This window comes from Myotis nattereri (assembly GCF_964212035.1).
Source record: "Myotis nattereri genome assembly, chromosome: 1".
In the NCBI taxonomy this organism is placed as follows: domain Eukaryota; kingdom Metazoa; phylum Chordata; class Mammalia; order Chiroptera; family Vespertilionidae; genus Myotis; species Myotis nattereri.
In genome coordinates, this window is record NC_138075.1 from 202088365 (window position 1) to 202112574 (window position 24210).

Here is a 24210-nt window from a genome sequence, read left to right on the forward strand (position 1 = left end):
CAAAGGATAAACAAATGTGAGTATTTTAATGGTGAAAGTTCAAATGTTCAGTGGAGGTCTTAAGGCTGTTTCAGATCAGCTGGATGGGTGCATGGTCTTGGCCAGCTAGGTTCAGTATCAGAACAACATTAAAGAGTGCTGATAAGATAAGACATTAGCCAGAAGCCTCCTGATATATTGATCACAGGTAATAGATTAAGATGATAAGAGCATAGCTCCAAGTGGAAGCTACTCCCTATAACAGAAATTCCTTTGGTGCTATGGTTTCCACATATGCATTCCCTATGCTGAGCAGGTATACCTGTAATTAATGTAGGAAACTCCCATTTATCCAGGTACTCAAGGTACCAGAAAGCTAAATTAGATAAGAGCAATTTTTGAGTAATGTTATATAGTGTAACTTATCTTAATATGCTACAATACAGTCATAGTGCTAAGTTGGTTTTTATGATGTCCAAATGCTTTGAAAATTGACAATGCACACAAAATTTAATCTGAAAACTCATTACAAAGTTTAATTTCAGTGTTCTGTTTCTCACAATTCATCAAGTTGACAATAAGAGTTGTTCCATTTCTCTTTTTAGACTGGTCATTTTAACTGTTTCCTTCCCAATTGCTCTACCAAGCAGACAAAGAGCTTGTGAAACCTGAATCTCGGGCCTTTTGAGGCGTTCCTGTGTATTGCCAAAAATATGTTGTACTAGAAAACAATTCTGAAGATGGCTGGAGTAAGACACCCCTTCCAGCCGCCCACTCACTTCTCCCACTCCCCACCCTCTGCTCCCCCCCACACAATGGCCGTCTACATGCATTTCTTACAATGTCAGGTGGTGTCTGTGTTCTCTAACCCTTGATTTGGGCTGTGCTTGTGACCACAGTAGAAGTGGGGCTTTATGACTTTGAGGCTGGCCCACCTGAGACCCCATTCTTGAATCCCAGGCCACATGAGGAGACCTCAGGTAAGGTATTCCACTGACAGCCCCAGCACCAACTGCCAGGCATGTGAAGGAAGACACCTTCAAGGTGACGCCAGCCCCAGCCTCTCTGCCTGAAACTACATGAGAGAGCCTGAATGAGAGCCTCTTGGCTGAGTCCAGTTACCCTCCAATCCCATGAAGGATAATGTTAAAATGGTTGCCATTGCTTAAAGCCATGGTCATTTAGGGGGGTTGTTATGCAGCACTAAATACCTGGAAAACACATATTTGTAAATGAGGCATGCTCAAGTTCAAATACGTACTCAAACTCTTGCCAGCTGGATGATGTCAGCCAAGATCTTAAATTTTTAAAATTCTCTTTGTTTATCTTACAGGTGTTTAATCTAGAATACTGCAGGTGCTCAATAAACATGAGTTTCCCTACTTTTCTCCTTGTCTTCGTTCCTTCCCTTCCTCTTCCTTCCTTCTTTCCCTCCTTCCTTCCTTCCTTCTTTCCTTCCATCTTTTTATTTCTGGCTTGCTTACTCCTTTCCTTCCTATGTAAATTCAACTGAATGCAGCTGCACTTGTGGTGGACCATTTTAAACTGGAATATGTTAGTGCCAGGTGTGGATTTAATTGGACCTTTACTTAGAACGCAAGCAGACAGAAATCAGGATGCATTTTTCCCCCCCGGTGAAAACTGCTGAATCATTGGTTCCAAAATCGGCATAAAATATGCTCAGACCTTCCACAGACGGCATGTGTGATGCGATCAAGTGCTTTGGGAAATGGGGTAAACACATTTTTAAAAAAGCAATGTTTCCGTCAGTTCACAGTGAACATTATCTGAATTCAGTTGAGGCAGGAAAAAAAAACCTTATAAAGCTAGATAAAGAAAATGAAGGCATGAACAACGTGTTATTTGTAGGAATGACATACATTATCTCCTTGGCAACTGCAGTGTGGCATTCAATTCAGCAGTCTATGTTGTGTCATCTTGGATGACTGAAAGTCACTGTTTCCTATGGAAACAAAGGAAAGAACAACATGAGAAAGAGTTCTAATTTTAGTATGCTGGGAAAGTATTTTAAAACCCAGGGACCAGCAGGCTTCCACAGCTCAACAAGAGCTCAAAATGGCATTACATTTTCATTTATTAGTTATGCAATGCTTTAGCATATGGATTAGATCCTAATTTTCTTTGGCCCTGCTGAGCTTTTTATTCATTTGTTGTGGTCAAATGACTCAAGACCGTTGTGTGGAACTGTCAATGCACAGGTATTTAGTAACTTTTTCATAAACACCAGGATCTAAAATTATGCAAATTCACTTATTCATTCATGTGACACATATTTGTCGAGTGCCAAGGTTTTGAGGCTGTGTAAGATCCCATGCCTTACATTTTACAATAATCCTGTCATATAAATGGGATATCGTGGCATTTCTTTACTTGAAATGAATCAATAATTTAGCAAGCGTTCATTTAGCCCCAGGCTGGAAAGTCTATTCTACTGGGAGCTAAGAAATATTAGAAATGGCCCTAACCGGTTTGGCTCAGTGAATAGAGCGTCGGCCTGCAGACTGAAGGGTCCCAGGTTTGATTCCGGTCAAGGGCATGTACCTTGGTTGCAGGCACATCCCCAGTAGGGGGTGTGTAGGAGGCAGCTGATTGATGTTTCTCTCATTGATGTTTCTAACTCTCTGTCCCTCTCCCTTCCTCTCTGTAAAAAATCAATAAAATCTTTAAAAAAAAAAAAGAAATAGTAGAAATGAACCACAGGGCTGCGTAATACTTGATGGGGCACAGAACAATTCTCATCATGGCTCTTCATTGGTCAATGATTTCAGTAAACGTTCTTAAGCATAGTCAGCTTGTTTTCATCAACAGCTTCCAAGTGAATGGCTCTGAAATATTTATAATAGTGACTTGTGCTCAGTATAATTTCGTTTGGTAGGTAATTTGATGAAATCGAATGTCTTAAATGAAGGAAACTTCGATTGCAGTGTAGCTGTCTGGCGTCTAAAAGTTTTCACAGAGACACCTGGACAGTCGCGGTGGAACTGCTTACCACAGCAGGGGCATGGCATGGCTGGTTATGTGAGATGTGGCATCAGTGTTGCCAGATCACCAATAGGGTTACTGGGAATTCTCCCACAATAGTACTGGAGACAGGACTTGAGATGTACTGTGGAGCAGAACCTTGGGTTACAAAGTTGGGTCTTTCCAAGGCTGGTCTGTGCCTCCCATTGACCTCCGTCTCCAAAGCATTGTCTTTAATGTTTATTCTACTCCCACTTCCAACCTCATGACAGCAGAAGGTGCAGCATTCATCCGCACTTCAGAGGTCTGTTCAAGAATGTCTCCAAGGCAGACTGCGAAAGCGAATGCCTGCCAGAGTCTCACAGAAGAGCCTTCTGGGCTGCCCTTCCAAAGAGTGATTTCAGGTGTTCTAGCCAGGGGCGAGTGGTGGTGGCGGGGGCGGGGGCGGGGGGGGGGCGGGGGGGGGGGCGGAAATAGAAGCCACAGGCCTGATTTTATAATTTCAGTATTAAAATGAATGGCCAGGTTTCACTTCTGAGTTTTCCCCCCATCAGGTCTTATTTTGCTATGTCCTTTCTAAGAGCAGTATTTCAGCTTAGAATTTTCTTGGGTTTGTGGATAGAGTCATGGGAGATTTAAATAGCATTGCAGCTGTACAGAAAAGCTGTTCTAGTGTGTGCTTTGAAAATCAGCTTTTCAATAACTGATAGCTTTACAACTATGATTGAGAGGAAAAACCCAGCCCTTGCTGAAGAAGCTATTTCAGCCACAGGCTATGCGTTTCAGGACATTGGAAGAAGGAGAAGCTCTGTTCCTCATCACTTTGCTCCTGGGGAGGCAGGCTGGTGCCGGCGGCCCCGTGCTTTTCCTGTGTGGCCGGCAGGGGGAAGAGGAGAGGGGAGGTTGATCCAGGAGGGGACTCTCATGTGCTCAGCAGCAATCATGCAGTCATACTTTCATTTTTTTTAGGTGATTTTTCTTCTTTTTAAAATTTTAGGCATACTTTTTAAACAGGCAGCGTATGAACTAGGAGAGGGAACACATTTAATTCTGGTTATCAGCTAATATTCTAGGATCAACTCATTAAACAGTCCATCAACTACTATAGTGGCCCAGGAAGTATAATCTGGATAGAGTAAATGACAGTCATCTGGTTTTCAAGTGGATTTAAAAGTGCTGCTTTTGGCTATATAGCTTTGCCAACTACTTATCTCCTGAGACACATTGTGTGAGACTCATTTTTGCTGTGCTGAGCGTATAGGAGGGAATGATTTTGCTGTTTATTTATTTCAAAATGATTTTGTATAGATTTATTATTTGTTCATTCGACTTACTTTATGGAACACTTTTTAGAGCTTGGTTCTGTGCTAGTCAGTGAGGAAAGGAGAACAGTAAGCCTCTGTAGTAGCCCTAAAGAAATGTATATTCTTGGGAGGAACTCACACAGTGTGCTGTCTACTGGGCTAGGAAAAAGCATAAGAAACTGTGTGAAGATAAAACCACCTGGATTAGACTCTCTGTTGGGGGTTGGGAGTGGAGGGATTCTGATGAGGGTAGTGGGGGTATCAGGTTAAACTTCTCAGAGGAAGAAATCGCTAAATACTATTTTAGAGAACATAAAAGGGAGGCAAAGAAGATGGAGGAAAGAAGGCAATTAGAAGAGAATGCACAAAGACCCAGAAGCAAGACAGTACAGCTCACACTTGAAGTAAGTGAAGACATCTTGGCTATAATCCAGGCATTGTCATTGGCTTTCTCCCAAAACTGTCACCATTGCAAGGATTTGTGCGCAAGCAATTTAATTTTGAGGTGAAGGCAAGAAGCTCTGTGAGGGAAGTGGGATAAAAAAAAGGAGAAAGAAGAAAATCCAATAAAGTATGATCAATGAGTAGAATTACTAGTGCATGCTTACCATGCGAGAGACTCCCAGGGTATGTGTGGAACATGCCTCAAAACTATCCCACTGGGTGGGACGGGGAGAGATATAGAAAAATAGATTGGAAAAGTACTGACATTAGTGGAAAAGAGTAAGTAATACTGAAGTTTTGTGGCTTGGAAAGATAGCTGGATAGTGTGCTGATATCTAAAATCTAAAATACAACAATAGGGATGTATTTATTTGACTAAATATATTGGGTTCATTGAATATGAATATATTTGTACAAAAATTAGACTTTGGACAGTGGTAAGAATGTGTCATAGGGTAGAAATTTGGGACTTTTCCCCACTTTGCATCAACAGAGCCAAGATCAGTGCCTAACATAAATAGTCACTTAATAAATATGTGTGAAATAATTGAATGAATAAATGGTATTCATCTGAATGGTGTCCTGCTGGACATATAGGTCTACAGGTTAGAAAAAAGTTGGGAAGTAGACATTGAATTTATGCTATTGTTGTAAAGATAGTAATTCAAGCCACAGGATAGGTTTACTCACCTGAAGTATCAGAATAGCAAGATGTCCCAGAGTTCAATCCTATGGAAAGATAACATTTAAGATTAAGTAGAGGAAGAGAATCCCACACTGGAGACTGAAATAGGATGAACAGCACTAGATTATGGATTTTATGGGGAACATTCAAAGAAGGAAGCAGTGATCAATAGTGTTAGATGCTGCGCTGACAGTAAGACACAGATTTCAAAAAGAGACTATTGGAATAATCTACAAAGAGTTTCAAGAGAAAGATGGTGAGGGGAAGGTAATAAAATAACTGTGGGCTAAAGAATAAATGGCAAATGAAGAAGTGGAAACAGTATGTGTAGACAATTTTCCCCCAAATTGGCAGTGATAAAGTAGCAACTAGAAAGGGTCAAAGGTTCAAGAAATTGTTGGAGATGATGTTTGCATTTGCTTCTTTATTTTTTTTATTTTTTATTTGTAAATATATTTTTATTGATTTCAGAGAGGAAGGGAGAGAGAGAAAAAAGAAAGAGAGAGAGAGAGAGAGAGAGAGAGAGAGAGAGAGAGAGAGAGATCAATGATGAGAGAGAATCATTGATCAGTTGCCTCCTGCAAGTCCCATGCTGGGGATGGAGCCCACAAGCTGGGCATGTGCTCTGACCAGGAATCGAATCATGACCTTCTGGTTCATAGGTGGATGCTCAACAACCGAGCCATGCCAGCTGGGCTGCATTTGCTTCTTTGTAACATGAGAGAAATTTAAGTCCGTAATATGTTGTGAGAGTGCAAACATTCATTAAATTGCTAATATAATTAAGTAGAACAATACCTACAGGATTCTTGATTTTATTCCTATCTTTAAGCATCCATCAGCCCAGAAGGAAACCTTTTAAATTGGAGCCCTTAATTATCTCTTCCTACAGTTGGCAGATCTAGGCAAGTTAGGTTTTTGCTAGTTCTTAGCATTGCTCCAAGGAGTGGAGCTGATTATCTTCACCTAGGGATTAGGAAAGGAGATGAATTTTGAACAGAGCACAAAATGTAGCATTCCCATAAATCTCCAACATTTCCTGAGATGGGTAGTTATAGTATTCATTTAACATTTAGTTCTGTTGAGAAAATACAGTGAATATCTGAGTACAGAATTCATGGAAACTTACATAGCACTATTTTACCTCATGGGACCTACCTACTTACCTACTTGTCTTTGGATATGAAATGACAACAATATAATAATAATATTCAAGTGTGGATCACTTACTGTATTCTAGGCCAGTGGTCGGCAAACTCAGTCAACAGAGCCAAATATCAACAGTACAACGATTAAAATTTCTTTTGAGAGCCAAATTTTTTAAACTTAAGCTATATAGGTAGGTACATTGTTATTAACTTAATTAGGGTACTCCTAAGGCTTAGGAAGAGCCGCACTCAAGGGGCCAACGAGCCGCATGTGGCTCTCGAGCCACAGTTTGCCAACCACGGTAGGCAGTCTGTTAAGCACTTTACAGACACTGCTCTATCAATAACTCTAAGAAGTAGTTATCCTTATTATCTTCATTTTACCCAAGACAAATCTGAAGCAGAGAGGCTAAATCTTGAATCAACCCAATTTCAGAACCTATGGTTCTGGTAATTTTTTTCTAACTATTAGTATACTGCTATACAAGAATGATAATGAAGATAGGTTTTTGGTAGCTGTGGGTTTTAAGATTTGTGTTATAGATTTTTATAGAAGGCACATTTGCCTTGCTTCCAACCAGATATGTGAGTCTCCTAGTTTCAGGTCTGCTTGGCCGAAGCAGTTATCTTGGTGATATACATTAATGTGCTGATGAGCCACTTGCTGTAAATTGCAACTCAGCTACTGGTTCAATTCATGCTACATTTGCAATCTGCCTTTACTGAAGTGCAAAATTGGCTTTTCTTGTTTTAAAGTGGTACAACATGCCAAATAGTCTAATACCTTATTTTCTTGCTCAAGTAAGATAATCTAGGCTCAGAGGAAGGTTTAACATTTTCACTTTGGATGAGCGAGCTGTTTCAGGATGAGAGCCTTGTTAAATGTTGGGTGGTTTTGATAATGCCCCGTTGGAAACTGTAGCTTACAGCATGGTACTCCTCCTCGGGACAAGCCAAATTATTTCCTGGAGGGAAACCAAAGTGGCTTCAACTATTGGGGGACTTATCTATTTGACAATATAAGAGCTACCAATCCATGTCATGGTAGAATATCAGTTTGTTCTGCTGTACTGTTTTACAGTAGATGGAGTAGATTTATAATGAATTGTGTTAACAGGATAATTCAACGTAGGCTTTATACCAATTGACTGTGCTTCCATTTGTAAAGAGTATAGCAGGAGATTGATTTTGAAAATATCAGAGCATTGAAAAATAGGTGGCTTCAGGAGACCTGTTCTGCTACATACACATGTATACACACATTTACATTATACCTAATTTGGCACATGCATTATTGAACTTTATTAACTTTAATTATTTGTAGATAACTACATGTTTAAGAATCATTCTCAAGTCAGCAACTAGGATAATGCTTATGTTGATACCTTCCCTGGGTTACAGTTGAAGTTGAAATTGCAGGGTCCTCTGCACCAGGGGAAAAAAATGTTTCAGGTTCACCATCTATTTGAAGTCAATTTTTACACATCTTTGAAAGTGCTATATTGAAACTTAAGGGAAAATTTATCAAAGAAAGTTGGAGCACAGTTTCCCTCTTGCAGAAGAACATGATGGAAATATTTTTTTTTTTTATCACATAGGAGATGCAGATTTTAGGTGGTGATGTTGATTAATTTCTAAAACAACTTGAATAGGTTGTCTTTTACTCAATTAAAAATATTTGCTCAAGTGGATTGTATTTGTTGTTAAGATAAAATTTTCTGTAGAGTAAATCATCTAATGTAGACCTATTTATAACTATTTTTTAGGCCTAAATGTATAAAATATCTAGGATACAAAGTAATTTCTATAAGTACATTATGACAACCAATCACCAAAGAAATGGGAAGAATATTAGGAAGAATGGAAGCAAAAATCCTATATAATAAAAGCCTAACATGCAAATTGTCCCCTCGGGCAGTCGTTCGACTGGGAGTTTGACTGCTCACTATGATGTGCGCTGACCATGGGGGGGCAGCGTGGAACATGATGGGTGTCGGTAACTCGGCACTGGCAGTGGAGACACTGCTGGCCCCGATGGGCCCCAACAAGAGCGGGACCATGGTGCGATGGTGGAGCAGGTGAGCGGGCAGCACCAGACCAAGGCAGGTGTGAGTGGGGGGCCGATTGCCCCACAGACAATGACCAGTGGCAGCGGGGGGCTGGGCTGCCACCTGGCTCCCAGGCACTGAGGGAGCTGGGGGGGGGGGGCGGGGTTCAGGCCCCAACCTATTGCCCCACACAGACAGGATGGTGGAGCAGGTGAGGGGGCCGGTGCTAAGCCAAGACAGGGTGCCAGGTGGGGCTGTGGGGCTGTGAGCTGGGGGCATAAGCTGGGGGCCTATCCCCGCAGGCCACCCCGAGGGACCCCACCTGTGCATGAATTCATGCACCGGGCCTCTAGTAATTCATAAAAACTCTAGAGCAATTTTCACACACATTAGAAAGGTAGAATTAAACAGAGGAAGGTTTTTTTTTATTTGTTTTGCTTTCGTGAGATAATGTAGCTATAAGGATAATACAGTTTTTAGCTTATAATAAAACTAAGTAAATTTAAATCAAATCAAAGTCTGAAAAATCAAATTGTTCATAAATGTCACTTACCTAGTTTATGTTACTGTGGACATATTTATGGTAAATTCTTTTCTGCTTTCTTTCAGTCCCATTAACATACATATTTGCTATCGTAGACAGTTTCCTGAAGTGGTTAGACATGTGGGTTTGGGATTCAAATTATGACTAACCGATAATTATCTTACCGTAGGAGAAATACCAACTTTTCTAAGCTTCAGTGTCCTCATTGGAAAAAATAGAATATTAATACTATCTTCTTGGTGGTTGTAATAAATATGGGAGGTTATTTGTGGAAACCATTTAGTGTAGTACTTGATTTATAGTAAGTGTTCAGTAAATGGTAGAGAGGCTGATATAGATTCAAGGTGCCTGTCAGGAAATGCCAATATCAGACCTTCGTTATGTGAGAGTGGTCCCTGAATGGAAAACATTGCTTTAATTGCCCACTTCAAAAGCCAATAAGAGTAAACTGAGAAAAGGCGAATTTTAGAACATCCTTAAGAGATCTCAAATTTTAATTGACAAGGAAGATGACTGGCGTTCCTTATTTCTATCCCACTGAGAAAAATCTTTGACAATTGTGCCCACCCCACAAAACTTTTCTTCCCTTTCCCATAGTTCTTTCCCCTAGTTCACCTTTCCCCTAGTTTCACCTTCTTGCTCATTCCTAATGTTCCAGCTCTTGTGCCACTTTCACCAAGAGATTTTCCCAGCAGTCAGGCTAGGTAATGTATTTCTTAATTCCTCTAATTTTCCTTTATACCATTTAGTATTATAATTTTTTATAATTCCTATGAAAAATTTCAAGGACTATTTTTCATCTCTGTACTCCCAATCCCAAGCAAAATAATTTTAAAAGTTGAGCACTTCATACATATTTGTAAATAAATGATTTAGTTGAGTGAATCAATCAATGTATTTAATGGGTCCTTTATTGCTTATGAGATTAATTGTGGCCCTTCTGTTACTTCCAACAAAAGGTGAAGCATAGGACTTGAGCTTTTTTCTCCAAAAAATCTATTAAAGCTATTATAAATGTTTAGATTCAGTAGGCAAACATTGTCCAATATTCCAAACTCAGGCTACTTCAGGTAAGGTCCTTGGCTCATCACAGACTTCCTCTGCTGCATAGCTATGAATTCACAAAGGGCTGTGGCTGATAATGCTTGGGCTGTGGAATTCCTCCTCTCCCTCCCCCAGCAGAAGTATATACTGAGGATTTGGTGTTGATAAATTATTGCTTTTTGGATAGTACCCCTTTTGCCTTTGCTGATGCAGATAAAACTGTGACTTAGATTACTTGCTATGCCAGCCTCCTATAGTGTCGGCATGAATCTACGTCTTTCTGGGTGGCTATTTGTCATAGCACAATGTCATTATGAACAAATCATATCAAGTCTATATTAAGGAAAAGGCATTGTACAAGCATTTTCTAAGTTTAAATGAGATTTTCTGAATATTTTGAAACCGAAATAACTCATTTCCATATGATGTGGATGCTTTAAAAAATGAATTTATTTGGCCACCCAAGTTAGGAATTGAAAAACCTAGCAAGATTCCTTTTACAATGTTTTATCAGATATCATTACATATATTAATCTACTTTTAAGAATTAAAAAATATTTTTAATATAAAGTGTGAAAAGGTTATAAGTTAGGTTAATTACACCTTTCCAATATTTAAATAAATACATGCTCTGAAATCCATAATAAGTGTACACACATTCACACATAAACATACACAGTCACACATAAAAGTCATAATCTGGCCCTGGTCTGGTGGTTCAGTTGGTAGGAGTGTTGTCCCTACACCAAAAGGTTGTGGGTTCAATACCTGGTTGGGGTGCATAAGGAAGGCAACCCATCAATGTTTCTCTTTCTCTCCCTCTTTTTCTAAAAGTAATGAACATATCCTAAGGTGAGGATTAAAAAAAGTCATAATCTGAAGAGAGGCAAAAATATTTAGGGAAAAATAGTGGGCAGTTGAAGTGAAATCTGGAGCTAAATTCAAACTGAAGGTCAAATAAATCCCCAGTTAACACTGGCAGGTGTGGCTCAATTGGTTGGTCATCCTCCCATGAACTGAAAGGTTGCTGGTCTGATTCCCAGTCAGGGCATATGCCCTGGTTTTGGGCTAGATCCCTAATCCCAGGTAGGGGGTGTGCATGGGGCAGCCAATCAATGTTTCTCTCTCTCCCACTCCCTCTCTCTCAAAATCAATTTTAAAAACATCTTAAAAAAAAAAAAGCCCCAGTTAACTGAAATCCTCTGATTTGGGTGAAGAGAAACTGAAAGTGACTCAAGGTATCCAGGCAGCTGGGATAATTTAGGCAGAGGCTGTAGAAGCCCCTACCATTTTTATTAATAAAGGATGACTAAAAATACTGCAAACAGATCAATGTTTAATTCTTGCCAAATGCATCTCAGTTTCTCTGCCTTTTATCTTGACTCTACCTAGGATTTGGGGTTATAAGATAAGTATACTCACTCAATGAGGAAGAGAGGGCAGAGCAGACCAGAAACGAAGAGAGTATCTGAAAGGAGAAAGCTGCAGGTTTGTTTAGCTTTTATTTTTTTTCCCTATGAAAAGGTCAGTTAATATACAATATTTAAAAATCTTAAAATTGTGTGTGTTCTGAATTTATTTTTACTAAAGTTGGATGATTGATTGTCTTAGTCTGCTCAGGCAACCATAGCAAAATAACATAGATTGGATGGCTTAAACAGCCAAAATTTATTTTCCCATTGGTTAGAGGATAGGAAGTTCAAGACCAAGGTTCCAGCAGGTTTTGGACTCTGGTGAGGGCTCTTTTCCTGGCTTGCAGATGGCTGTCTTCTTGCTGTGTCCCTGTGTGACTCTGAGAAGTGCTCTTGGATGTCTCTTCCTCTTTCAGGAGCACAGCAGCTCTGTCTCAGCAGGGGTCCATCCTTATGACCTCATTTAACCTAATCACTTCCTCCAAGATCTTATTGGGAATGGGGGAGTATCAGGATGTCAACATATGAATTTTGAAGGGACACAATTCAGTCTATAGCAGTGATTAAAACCTCTTAATATTTCTTTCTTTTTCTTTTTCTTTTTTTTAAAGCCTTCTTGGACATTTGTTTCTTTCTACATCCCATTTGATGCCCTTCATGGACTCATTTCTTGCTTCCAATTTATATGTGGAAGAAAGTAGTTTTGATTACTGTAATTAAAATAGATAAAAAAGAAGAGTGACACTATAATGGCCAATATATTCACAGATACAAATTTTAAAAATATTCTGTTATATTTAGAAAGTGTGCCAGTCAAACTGGGTTGCCAAAGTTCTAATTATGAGCCAATGTTCTAGGTGTGTCTTTTTATTCGTAGAATGAGGTGTGAATATAGTCCTGTACTTTGGATGGCAACAGTTCTTCCAGTCTTTGTGGTTTCCCTGAGTTCCAGTATCTGGACTTCACTGATAATTGGAAAAGTCACAGAGAGAGACCAGTGATCTGATATAACTGTTTTTAACTAACTCCCAATGTTTATTCTTTTCTTTTTAAATCCTCACCAGAGGATATTTTTCTATTGATTTTTTAGGGATGTGTGTATGTATGTGTGTGTGTGTGTCTGTATATATATATATATATATATATATATATATATATATATATATATGAAAGAGAGAGAGAGAAACAACAATGTGAGAAACATCGATCGGTTGCCTCCCTTACACACCCCAATTGAGGACTGAACCCTCAACCTAGATATGTGCCCTGACTGGGAATCAAACCGACAACCTTTATTTTTGGTGTATGGGATGACACTCCAACCCACTGAGCCACCTGGCTAGAGCCCAGTGTTCATTCTTATAAACATTTAGAGTGACTACAATGCTGCTTTTCATTATTGAGCAAGAGAAGAATCATCCAGCTTAGTGTTTGCATTTGGAGAAAGTGAGTGGCGTGTCCTTTGCCCTCTACCATCTCTAGGGCTATGCTGGCCGCAATAGTGAATGAATGTATCTCCTGGAGCAAATCCAGGCCAAGATCGCTTGATCAAACTTAGACCCTGTGCTCTGACTACTGAAGTCTCTGACAAAGAGATTTCTTTTGCTGGAGACACATATTTAATATACAAAGCATGGCGGGGGGGGGGGGCGGTGCACGGAGAAGAAGTACTAAGAATCCCTATAACAAAACTAACCACAAAAGTCACAGATCTTCAAGAAATCCTAATATTTTACATTTTTAACTTCTAAATATGTAAATAGGAAATGAATGAACTCTTTAAGACCTTGTTCTCTGGTAGTCCCCCAACTGAAGACATAAATTTCTTATCCCAGTTCCTGATATTGAAAGTAATATTTCTATAGCTTATGGAAATACAAACATTCAATTAAATGCTAACATTGGGAGGAAATGAAATACAATAAATAGGAAACTCAGCGTTTTCATTACTGCATTTTGTTGTTCAATGTCTGACAGAGCCCCGTGGTGACTGTGTATGAAATATTTAGCATGTTTATTTGAAGGGGGTGTTTTTCATTTCCATTTTCTTAAAACACTACTGATAGCCCTCAGTAAATCTCTACCTTGGAGTCTGGTTTCAGCTGCTCCCCCCTACTTGTTTATTTCCTTATTAAATAGGATGTGTGGCTAGCCCCCGAAGCCCTGTCGAAATGGCCCTGAATACATAGCTTTACATTATTGGATTTTTTTTTTGTATGTGACTCATTGATATTCTAGAAGATAAACCTGTTCATTATTAGCCTTGTTTGTTTTTAATTTAGAGACTTAAATTACATTTTATTAAACTTCCTTAGCTTCTCAAGCAGGCAATATGAATGTAGCTTGTGTTCTACAAACTTCGTATTAGTCACTTTATCTCATTGTGGTTAGAGTAATAAGTTTAGATGAATTTTCATTTTCGCAGTTGATAATACTTCTTTAGAAACTGTGTCAGATCACAGTCATGATTGACAAATTGCTTGGATTTGCTCCTGTTTGCCTGTTGCTGCTTTAATTTGTTGGTGATGTTTGAATCTGCCACCTCCCTTCTCTATCCCACCAGTTTCCCTGCTTCGGGCTATTGTGACTAATGACAAAATAATTTCAAACTAAATCATTTTTTAAAATTCAAATGAAGCTGAGGTACTTTTCTTGTTTGTAACCACTGTGTCTGCTGAATACTGATGGAGCCACTCAAGTCTCTGAACACTGTATGAAACATAACATTACTCTGACTGACACATTAGTTTGTTTCAAAACTTGAAAACTGTGTGAATATTATTCCTAGTGAGTCCTGTGCCAGGTAGATCATCAGAATTCTCAATCCTTTTGTGGTTTGTCACCATGGAAAATGACACACTTTTTACATAGTAGACCTTGAGACATTAGTCCCAAATAACTTGAGTATTCTTTGGCTGTTTGGCAGAGAGCAAAGATTTAAGCCTCAAATCAGTCTAATTTTCCTTCCTTTATATGTTCTGATAATAGAGTATTGAGAGACTTTTTAGGTATTCTCAGTCACCCTTGGGATTGAGTCAACATAATTTCCGTGCGCTAGGACTGTCTGCAATATCCTAGAAATCTGACCCATAAACAAAGAAATAGTAATCTGGAGGTCAGGTAGAAAATATTTGTACAGTTTTTCTTTAATTTTCTTAATTTAAAAAATAATCTTGATTCTGTTCTATATCCATTCCATTAAAATTTATTTTAAAATGAAGTAGGTGCCTGCTCTGTTCATTAGCTTACAATGATTAGTAAGATGGTCTTTATACTCTAGGACAGGGGTCCTCAAACTTTTTAAACTGGGGGCCAGTTCACTGTCCCTCAGACCGTTGGAGGGCCGGACTATAGTTTAAAAAAAAAAACTATGAACAAATTTCTATGCACACTGCACATATCTTATTTTGAAGTAAAAAAACAAAACGGGAACAAATACAGTATTTGTATTTGCATGTGGCCTGCAGGCCGTAGTTTGAGGACCCCTGCTCTAGAAGTTCACTGGTAATCTTAAAGATTCAACCTTTCTTTTCAGGTGATAATCCTAAGTGGCACACTTCATACTGCTCCCTCCATTTTCATCAAGTCTCTCACTTTGTTGATTATTTTTTTCAGTCACCATAGATTGAGCTCATCTCTTTGACTTGGGATCACTTTTCTCTCCAGACATTTTCTTTACACATATTTGATAACTAGAGGCCCGGTCCATGAAATTCGTGCATGGGGATGAGGGGGGTCCCCTTAGCCCAGCCTGCACCCTCTCCAATCTGGGACATCCCTCTCACAATCTGGGACTGCTGGCTCCTAACTGCTCACCAGCCTGCCTGCCTGATCACCCCTAACTGCCCCCCCCACCATCCTGATCACCCCTAACCATCTCTGCCTGCTGGCCTGATTGCCCCTAACTGCCCCCCCCCCCCCGCCAGCCTGGTCACCCCATGCAGCCTGCTTGTTTAGTCTTTTGGTCATCCCTCACTAACCCCCCTGCCAGCCTGGTCGCCCCACACAGCCTGCTGTTCGGTTGTTATTGTTACTGTGACGGTGTCCTGGACAATTTGCATATTCCTCTATTATTAGTATAGATTATAATTTGTCTAATTATAGATGTTGTCAGAATATAATTTTCAAATTTTCAAAAACATTGCAAAAAAATATTGAATGGACATTAAGGCAAAGTAATGTTCAACTCATTAATTAATGAGAGAACCACTTAAACGATAAAATGGGTTCAAAATCTTTATGAGTAATAACTACAAGTAACTTTAAAAAAATAAATGTTGCCGAACTGGTTTGGCTCAGTGGATAGAGCATCAGCCTGCAGACTGAGGGGTCCTGGGTTCGATTCTGGTCAAGGACATGTACCTTGGTTGTGGGCACATCCCCAGTAGGGGGTGTGCAGGAGGCAGCTGATCGATCTCTCTCATCGATGTTTCTAACTCTCTATCCCTTTCCCTTCTTCTCTGTAAAAAATCAATAAAATACGTTTTTAAAAAATAAAAAAGTAAATGTTAGGATGAGGTTGCTATGTCAGATATAGAAGTGGTTAACATCCTACAGGCCAACAAAATCATAACTTTTGGTGGTCTTTTTACTGGACAAGAGCCTTCAAGTTAATATATAACTTCATAGTATTTGGCTCAAATCCAATATTAAATAGCAAAATCAAACTCAAGTAAATTCTCCTAGAAACTTAATAATCCTTGCATGGAATTGTTAATTAATGCTCCATTATGACATGGAAAGAACAAGCTGTACTCATTTCTGACTTCCAAGTCTCAAATAATTTTTAACAATATAATTGACTTACATATACTTGACTGACTCGAATGACTCAAAAGGAGTAGTTTATTAAGTATTTTAATGCCTCCTCCACATCTGTGCACGAAGAGGCTGTACAATATGGCAGAACACTTAGTTAAGTAACTCAGTGTATGCCTTCCATTCAGTCATGACCTTTCTGCTTGGATTTTTCCCTACTGTAAATGAGGAACTGGAGTAAGTTGATCACTAAAAAACTCTTGCAGTTTTAAAATGTTATTCTTTAAGAATGGGGTTATAGAGGGCAAAATATCTTGGTCCTTTAACTAGTGTGTGGAGTTGGGCAATAGGGTCTACAAATGGTCTTTGATACATTCTGGGCAGGAACACCTTCTAATTATCCCAGAATGTCTGGGGAACTTCTCCTCTCCAGAGTTTTGGGAATACCTCCTTTAGGGCCCTTGGTTTAGTTGGTCTACGTATGTTATCTAGTGCCACAACCATGCTGCATAACAAACAACTACAAAACTTAATTAGCATACAACAATTTATTTTTGCTTTTAATACTGTGAGTGAATTAGAAAGTTCTGTTGATCTGGATTAGGATTGGCTGGGCAGTCCATTGTCTCTTAGCTGGAGCAAACTCACATGTCTAGTGATCAGTTAGCTATTGGCTTCTAGGATAAACCTCCCTAGGATGACTGATTCTGCTCTAAAAGATTTCTCCATCAGGCTAGCCCACCTCTGTTCTTATGATGGTGGCAGTGTTCTGAGAGTAGAAGGCAAGCCAGGGCTCTTAAGGCGAAGACCTGGAAGTGCACACTATCACTTCCACCACACTGTTGGCCAGAGAAAGTCATAAGGAAGCCTATAGGAAAATAGGCTCCAGATCCTGAAGGTGAGGCGTGGGATATGAAGAGGGAGGATGAATTATTCAAGCAACCATTAGAACATAATTCACAGTTGGGATTTCAGGAAGTTCCAGAAGGATATTGATCTAGAGGAAAAGAAGATAAGATCCGATAAATGTGCTTGTGATTTCTTGTGGGGTGCACTTAGGTTACTTAGAATTAGTTTCATCTTTTTAGGTCTTACTTTTAAGATTCATTATGCAAGACTAGATCAGTGTATGGAGTTGGTCATTCATATTACTGAGGCAAATGCCTTCTGAGTACTCTGCCAAATTTTATTTGAATCTTGAGATATTCCAGTCTGGCTGGTGGGAACAGGCATATCCACTGGTTTAGTATATGCCAGGTACTGCTTCTAATCCTTTCAGGTGGTTCTTCTTGCAGCCTTTGGTAGTTAATTCTCCCCACCCCCTTAATCTGATCTGTGCTTAGCAAAATACTCAATGGGACTCTTCAGACATTTGGAGTTCTCTCCTTTTTTCAGCATACACTTCTCTGTTACTTTTTCCTGTGAATGCTAACCACCTTGATTTCCCTAGATTCTCAGCTCCATCTCCTCAATTCAGGGAGTCTGCCAGCTTTTGCCCAGATTCTCCCTTTCTGCACCAAAGCATAGGACTCTCTCAAGGTTGTTTCTTTCCTTTTTTTTTTTTTCTCCCAGTGATTATGGTTCTATGTTGTCTAGTGCCCAGTCTCTTCAAAAAACAATTTTTATTTCACATATTTCCTTTATTTTAAGTTTAAATCCTTTTTTTCTTTTTTAAATCCTTACCCAAGGATATGTTCATGGATTTGAGAGAGAGGGGAAGGGGGAGGGGGTGGAGAGAGAGAAATACATTGATGGGAGAGATAAACATTGACCAGTTGTCTCCTATACTTGCCCCATCTGGAGATCAAACCTGCCTCCTAGGTATGTGCCTGGCCTGGAATCCAATCACAACCTTTTTGGGTAGGGAGTGACTCTCCAACCAACTGAGCAACCCGGGTGGGGCTTTGTCCAGTCACTTCATGCAGGAGAGTAAATTCTGTCTCTGTGGCTCCATTTTGGCCAGAAATGGAAGTACACTTGACTTACGAGTGTCCCGACTAACGCGTTTTTTGAGATATCTGCTGTCTCTCGGCCAATTTTTTGCATTGAGTTGATAGAGTAATTTGAGTTAACGAGCTCCTTAACAAGCTCGGTCTCGGAACGAATTAAACTCGTAAGTCAAGGCCCCACTGTATCCAATTCTTAGAGTTTATTTTTATGAAAAGATGGGTTTCTAAAGATTATATATGACCTAACTTTTGGTGGAAAAGGCAATAAGAAAGTATCAGATTATACGGTATTTGAAACTACATATTTCTCTCTTGCTCGTCCAATTGGTCCTTTTATTACTCTCTTCCTTGTCTTCTTAGTATATTTGTTACATATTTTATTGTATCATGTGCATGGGTATTCATTTTACCTTACCAATAATAGTGTAAGCTTTCTAAATGTTGTGGATATACCTTACACTTCTTTATATTCTTCACCATGTGTATTACATTTTAGAATTAAAGGTAATCAATGAATGGTTATCCTTTTCTGTAAAAAAAAAAAAAAAAGGGACTCAAAATCTGAGGGTTAATTAAGTGATGTGTACAGTGTGCTTTGTAGAGTAAATGTTCTGGGTAAATTATGATAATTCACTTTTTAGGTTGATGTCAATTTTGGTTTAAATTGTCTCCACTGAAATTAGATGCCATATGTTAGACAAGTTCTCAAGAGTTCAACTGCAATCTACTTAGAAGAATCCTCCAGGCTGACAGGAAGAACGCTCTCGAAGACTCTCAGATCCTGTTATGGCTCTCACCTTGTGAGGCTTATTTTCTTTCTCAGAAAACTTGAAGTCATAATTCACAAATATATGAAATATGGGTTGAACACATTTAACCTGCTTGATGAGTGTGGTATTGAAAAAAGATTATATTTGTAGACCAACCATTTTTCTGTAAAGTGGATTATTAATTAATTGTATGTAATATCTGTGAAATTTCTTGTAGGCTGGCTTCTGAATCATACACTGTGAGCTGTTCTTCCTCTGTCTCTCTTCTACTTCTCCATCTTCTCACCCATCATTTATTTCATGAAATGGTAGGGGAAGAGTATATAGAAAGCAATTACTATTTACCCTTAATATAACTTAGAATAAATGTAATTAAGAAACAAACATCTTTGCAAAACAATCAAACTATAGCTAAGGACAGACATTTGAATAATTTGAGCAATTGCTTTCCTTCACTAGTGTGGACAATCTATAGTTGGCTATACAGTTATTTATCATGTCTGTCAAAATACAAGGAGCATTACTTTTAATACTTTTCATGCATCTTCATTCAAGTGTAGTTTTGTTTTACACAGAATATAATTTGATGGAAAATACTGAATTTCATGTTTATTGAAACATTTTATACATAAATAATTTGAATTTAGATATTTATGCAATGGTGATCCTGTTTATATGTCTAATACAACATTTTATTTAAAATCTGGTTTTTTTGTTTTTGCATTATTGATTATGGTAAAAATCTAAAATGCATTAGGATTTCTGGATTTATAATGTTGTGTATGATTGCTTATAGAAGACTACTAGTATGAAAATAAATTCCAGGGACTTAGAAATGAAAGCTTTTGGATTTTTTTTAAAGAATGGCATGCACATGTGGATGGTTATTATTATTGTTATTCTATGCACAAGAATAAGTAAAGTTTTTCTTGTTTATAAAGCAAACTATATAAAAATCACTGAAATGTACACAACATATCACAGAATATTATTTACAATAAAACTGAACAAATAAGTTGTACTGCCATCATCCTGAATCCTTAAAGTCAAGTATAACTCTAGTTTATGCTCATAAAAGCCTAATCTTCTTTTTATAGATTTAAATCCTAATTATTTATAGGAATGGATAACAATTTCAAAAAAGAAAATTTTTGATTCAGTTTCAGATATGTACACATTCTTTTTGGTAAGCCTTTATATCAAGCTGATTATAGCATACTCATAAAGGTCTATTTTATGGAAACAACTAGTTCTAATGATTTGATCCATTTAAATGTTGTATAAATCTATATAAAATGACATGCCAATGTAATTTTGATTATATCTTTTCAGAACACAAATGCCAATCTGAACATGAGGAAAAGAACAAATGTTTTGGTTCAGTCTGAATCTGACGTTGGCATCAGAACCGAGGTAGGAAACCATTCGAGCAGATCTTCCATGACTGTTCAAGCAGCTTCTGAGGCCACATCGCAGACTTACTTAGCTTCCAGTCCAAACCCATTCAGCCATGCAAATGCCGCTGAAACTATATCTGCTGCAAGAGCACTACCATCTGCTTCTTCTACTCCTAGCAGAACTGGGTATGTGTCCCCGCAAGCTTCAGCAGGACCTGCTTTTACCCACCATGTGTTTGGATCAAGACTGGGGCGAATTAAGACAACAGTTAATACCGTAGGGGCTTCTGGGAAGTTGTCAGCCACTCCTCCTCCTTCTGCCCCACCACCTCCTGGATCTGGCACAAGTAAAATAGACAAGTATGCCCGCATTCTCTTTCCAGTAACATTTGGGGCATTTAACATGGTCTATTGGGTTGTTTATTTATCCAAGGACACTATGGAGAAATCAGAAAGTCTACTGTAATTTTTTTTTGCTATAGAAGTTTCCTAAAATATGATGAACTTGAATGCAGAATGTCTTTTTAAATGTTTTTAAAGATAAACAATTGTTCTTTACTAAAATAAACATCCTATGTAATTTTCCCATTTGAAAAAATTCAAGCCAGTTATTGGGAGAGTTAATTAATTCCTCAGTGAAAAGAAAGTGAGCCAATTTTCATTTCAGAAAAATGATTTAAATAGAATCAATTCAGCATTCAAATTAGACAGAATACAGACCATCTTGGAAAGTTGGGACGAGAGAAATAGGGCTCTTAGAAATATGTGGTGCATATTTATGCATTGAAATTTGAAAACGGACTATGGCATTTTTTAATATACACTATGAATATCAACCAACCACCCTAAATTTCCCAGTGGCACTGCCCTTAATCAGAATTGTTTATCAGATATTATATGCCGTGACCTTTGGAGATCCTCTTACCTAGTTTCTGCAGAAAAGGACTTTTCCTGTTAAATTAAACATTTTTAAAAGGAAAATGGAACTAAACAAATACTGACCAATGGAGTGAAACCTCTGCTGCATCAAAAAGAAATACAGAGACCAGGGAAAATACATGCCCTGTCATATGTTGACCAAACAGGACTTAACAGTTGACTTGGAAATTTGTGCTTTGAGCCAAAGTTTAACTCATTGTATTAATTCTTTTGATAGTAGTTCATTCAGTTCTGTACTCCTTCAATGTGTGTTTATTCAGAGCCTACTGTGTCCCAGGCACTATGCTAGACATTGTCTCTCTAGGAAAGCTCCTTCACCTTTGCCTACAATATTACTTAAATAGAATAGTCAACGCATGCGAATGAACCATAAACTAGCAGAAACCAGTGCATTCTTTAATGAAGATACATGATCTAGAATCTGAAAACATATTCAAAATATTTGTCTCCCACATTGATAGAGATAACAGGTATATTGTTCACATAGCCACTTTGGAGATAAGTACACATGAGTACTTCAGCAATTGACATCAAAATATCATGAAAATGTGGTACAGACTTTTCTGTACCTGAAAATCACTGTGCGCCTGAAAGTAGCAATCTGGGCACTGTAAGACCTTATGGATTACCTATCTGAAATTTGATCAGTATCACATAATAGAATTTGATCAGAATCACAGAATCATCAGAATTAGGAACTCAACACAAGGGCTTTTTAGATGTTTTTCCCAACATAGATTTGGTGAAATGTATTAGCTGGTGAAATGCTAAACTTCTGGGAGGTTTCTGTGTCTGTAGTTCTGTATTTCAGGACAATTTCATGTTCATTTGGAGGGGAAGCTCTGTATAGTTTCATAACTAAGGTGAGATGTTTGGAATTAAAAGAGCAATAGCACAGGAATGGGGTACAGAAAAAACCCTAGCCCAAGGGTATGCCACTGACTCTGTTATGCAATTTATCAGGATGTTCATGTACTGACTTTTCTTTTTCATTAGGTAGGCTTAACAAGTTAATTGAATTTCTGGCAGCTGTCTTATGCTGCTAAATCTAGGTCCAATTTTTTGTGTTGTATTGCTTCCAAATTTTTATTTTATACTACTCTGTCTCCCTAACCTAGTTTTTGTGAATGAATGTGTTCTGCATGTTTGAGGGAACATTTGAAAAGAAATGGCCACTTTGAAAACAGGATCTCTTATTTTTTTTTTTTTTATAAAAGAAATGATATTAATTTGTATTAGTTTTTCAGTTATTGCATTGCCTTCGAGTAACTTTGTATGAGACCTGTAACATGTGCAAATGCCAAATATTAATTGTGAGTCATGTTGGAGAATTCCTTACTGGTCATCTCTTTAGATATTTAAAATAATCAACAGTTTGAAGGCTGAAATATGCTTTAGAAATCACCCAATCTAAACCCCTTATTTACAAATTGAGGCCAGTAATATGAGGCCCAGTAAAATCTGTATAAATGTATATACTTAATAAAGAGTTCTTGTACACAAAACTTATCAAGCATTATTTCATGAATGTAAATAGATTTCTAGCCTTGAGGACAATGCTTGAAATATAGGAAGCTATGATTGTTCGTTTTTCTAATGAAATGACCTTATTTCTTTGCTGAGAAACTTACTCCTTGCTTATCTATTAGTTTATTCTTAAGAAGTATTTAATTGGCCTCCCTTTTAAAGAATAAATTCTTCTCCTATAAATTTTATAGATGGTCAATGGATAAAAATAAATGATTTTAGATTTATAGAGCAGAGATCCAAGTGAACTCATAGTATTTTTCTTACTTTTGCACATGAAGAACATTTTAAATAAAGTGGCCATATAAAGAGAAAGGGCAAAATTAACCAAGAATTCTTAATTGTTAATTTGAATAATATATCGATCAGAAAGTCTAATTATTAGTACAAAAAGGAATTATTTCATATGCAAACAATGTTAATAATAATAATGCATAATTTGCTTTTCCCTAACTGAATTCCATCAAATTAATTCAAGGCTAATTTGTTGTTGTTGTTAATCCACACCTGAGGATATTTTTTCCATTCCTTTTTGAGAGAGAATGGAAGGGATAGAGGAAGAGGGAGAGAGAGAGAGAGAGAGAAAGAGAAATTTCGACATGAGAGAGACACATGGACTGGTTGCCTCTGAAAGTGCCCGGATGGGGGCTGGGGAGGTGGGGGGTGGTGGAGGGTGGGGAGTGAACTGGAAACCAAGGTAAGTGCCCTTGACCAGGAATCGAATAGGAGACCCTTCATTGTGCAGGCCGACACTCTAACCACTGACACACTGGCTAGGGCAAGGCTAATTTTTTTTGGGGGGGGGGGGGGCAAGGGGGTCATCGTTTCTATCTTTCTAATAACTCAGAGCTACATTAAATGTAACACTTGTGAAGAACCAGTCACTTTTCACCATTAGAAAATCTCATTAGTCATATGAGACCCCAACGTCCTGGCAATTTGTGAAGAATAATAATTCTGGCTGAGAATAGTGCCCTTGTATGTCTCTCTTTTTTATATAAAATTCAGAATTGTTTTATTCAGTACCAATACCTATATCCTAGCTTTCAACACCAAATTGGACAATAAATGCTACATAATTACTTCCAATTTCCTCCAAGCATGATCAAGTATTGATTTACATGGTCAATCCACAGTTAAAAATGGCTTGCATTTGTTCAAATACAGAATATATGAATAATGTGTATTTAAAATTGGACCTCACCGATCTTAAATTAGAGTAGGCAGAGAGTAGAAGCGCCTTCTTTTACAGAAGGAAATGAATCACAGAGAATTTAGTG

The 24210-nt window shown here is 38.2% G+C and overlaps 1 protein-coding gene across 1 annotated transcript in view; it reads left to right on the forward strand.

Annotated features, from left to right (window-relative positions):
• The window catches only part of GABRA4 (gamma-aminobutyric acid type A receptor subunit alpha4), a 67736-nt gene extending 44838 nt beyond the window's left edge, over positions 1-22898 (forward strand). The window contains exon 9 of the mRNA XM_081088375.1: positions 20400-22898. Within this exon, the coding sequence (XP_080944501.1) occupies positions 20400-20930 (531 nt within the window). The 3' untranslated portion in view covers positions 20931-22898. The remainder of the gene's footprint in view (positions 1-20399) is intronic.
• The last annotated feature ends 1312 nt before the right edge of the window (positions 22899-24210 follow it).